A 2,612-nucleotide genomic window follows, 5' to 3' on the forward strand; every position below is an offset into this window, starting at 1 on the left:
GCCTAGCCTTCGCCTCAGGAGGGTCGACCTGACACACTCACCGCTTTACCCAAAGACATCGTCTCGTGTGTTCCCATATTGTGTTGTACTCTTAGCAATAAAGAGTCAAGCTGTGTAACAACTATAACTACCCCTGCAAGCCATTGTAATAGGATTCCAAACCCGTTAGAGAGAGAGAGAGAGAGAGAGAGAGAGAGAGAGAGAGAGAGAGAGAGAGGAGAGAGAGAGTGAGAGAGAGAGTGAGAGAGAGAGTGAGAGAGAGAGTGAGAGAGAGAGGAGAGAGAGAGAGAGAGAGAGAGAGAGAGAGAGAGAGAGAGAGAGAGAGAGAGAGAGAGAGAGAGAGAGAGAGAGAGAGAGAGAGAGAGAGAGAGAGAGAGAGAGAGACAGAGAGAGAGAGAGAGAGAGAAAGACGGACAGAGAGAGATATAGTGACCTGTTTTCATGATCTCTCACGCCTGATACACCGGAAAAGCCATGTGTGCCTTCTCTCATAGTAGTTTCACTGTCTTCAGCTGACTCCAACAGGTCTACAGCCGTGACAATGACAAAGTGACCTTAGAACACGCTAATTCCACCCTTATTACTTGTAAACAATTCCCATGCTGTTATTCCTATGTCTTTGTGTACAATTATGTGTTGTTTATACTCAAAATGTTCGTCAGAAAATGCTTATTTCGAATCACTACCATTGTCTATATTGAAATGATTTTAGGTTTTGTGAATACTCAGAAATTTTGTCTCCTTATCACGAAGCTTTTTAGTCTTGTAAACACCATACTCTCTTCTTACATACAACTGTATATAGGGTACCCTTGTTCCTTCACCATGAAACCACCACGTGACCAGATGTATCGGAATTTGTATTTATTCAATTTCTTTCATGTTTTCCATTATGATATATTTCAAAACGATGTTTGTTCATAGAAATTTCTAAGCAGTTAAGACAGACCGTAGGCAGTAAAGATGCCTCGCCTCAGCGTCTCTGCCTTGCCCATCCTCTGTACACACCTTCTACACACCTTCAAGAACAAACCAGAGTACCAGAGTACCATCCCAGTGGGGACACTTCTCACCACGGAGAGAGAGAGAGAGAGAGAGAGAGAGAGAGAGAGAGAGAGGAGGAGAGAGAGAGAGAGGAGAGGGCGAGAGAGAGAGAGAGAAGAGAAGAGAAGAGGGAAAAAGAGAGAGAGAGTAAGGGGGAGAGAGAGAGAGAGGAGGAGGAGAGAGAGAAGAGAGGAGAGAGGAGAGAGAGAGAGAGGAGAGAAGAGAGAGAGAGAGAGGAGAGGAGAGGCGAAGAGAGAGAGATGAGGAGGAGAGAGAGAGAGAGAGAGGAGCTGAAGAGAGGGAGAGAGAGAGAGACGAGAGAGAGGAGAGAGAGAGAGAGAGAGAGAGAGAGAGATCCTGAAGAGAGCAGAGAGAATATCTAATATATATATATATATATATATATATATATATATATATTATTATATATACATATACTATATATATATATATATATATATATGCATGCATGTATGCAATGTATGCATGTATATATACACATACATACATATATACATAAAATATAAATATATACTATATATATATATATATATTATTATATAATATATTGTGTGCGATATATATGTATATGTATGTATGTATATTTAATCATAATTGATCTCTCTCTCTCTCTCTCTCTCTCTCTCTCTCTCTCTCTCTCTTTCCTCTCTCTCTCTCTCTCTTCCCTTCCTCTCTCTCTCTCTCTCTTACATAAATACCTATATAAATATATATATGTGGATATATATATATGCTATATTATATATATATATTATATTATAAATATATATATATATATATATATATATATATATATATATATACATACATACATGTCTGCCAGTGAAATATAAGCAACCTTTCAAATGACAATAGCTTGTGAAGATTTATCGTAGACGCATTTAGTGATGGAATCGCAAGTTTAAGAAAATCTAATCAGTTCAATCTGTACTTTCATATATATGGAGGAGGGGCTTTACACTGAAATAAATTAGATCATGTTGCAGTTGCAAGTTAGCGGCATAGATTGATTAAAGGATTTCATGCCACATCCTTTGTGTTTAAGTTTATTTATCAATCGCTCATTGAAAAATTCATGACAGATAACTGTATAACTCGTTATATTTTTATAAAAATGGTGTTGCGTAATTCAAACAAGGGAAAGCTTATCCCGCCGGCGTCTAGATGTCGCTAGTATTGATCTGGCACGATTCACCACGAGCCTAAAAACTTATATTCATGATAATGAACTATAAACATTTACTTTTTTAACCTGCAAATCAAATGAAAGAAGCGAAAGCCTTATGCTGGTCATAATATACATAGATATGGTATGTTTGTTGATCTTTTAGTCTACAACGGGCAGTTAAAAAAATCTTTTAGGCAGGTTGCAACATCCCTCCGCCTCCGAGTCCGAGAGCCCAGTGTCTTCGCCGAACGTAGAGCCGTCCTTTTTTCACTGCGAAAATGGCCTTGGCAGCGACTAGGATAGCTAAGGTAAGGTCATGCCAGAAAAGTATAAAAGCAAAAGTTTTACCAAAGCCTCATAGCTTGGGATTTGTAGTTGA

The 2,612-nt window shown here is 38.6% G+C and overlaps 1 protein-coding gene across 1 annotated transcript in view; it reads left to right on the forward strand.

The window, feature by feature from the left end:
• The first annotated feature begins 2,398 nt into the window (after nt 1–2,398).
• LOC119595718 (pyruvate dehydrogenase E1 component subunit beta, mitochondrial-like) overlaps nt 2,399–2,612 on the forward strand; it is a 13,330-nt gene continuing 13,116 nt past the window's right edge. Inside the window, exon 1 of the mRNA XM_037944828.1 lies at nt 2,399–2,541. Within this exon, the coding sequence (XP_037800756.1) occupies nt 2,512–2,541 (30 nt within the window). The 5' untranslated portion in view covers nt 2,399–2,511. The remainder of the gene's footprint in view (nt 2,542–2,612) is intronic.

Source organism: Penaeus monodon, chromosome 36 (genome assembly GCF_015228065.2).
Source record: "Penaeus monodon isolate SGIC_2016 chromosome 36, NSTDA_Pmon_1, whole genome shotgun sequence".
NCBI classification, from domain to species: Eukaryota; Metazoa; Arthropoda; class Malacostraca; order Decapoda; family Penaeidae; genus Penaeus; species Penaeus monodon.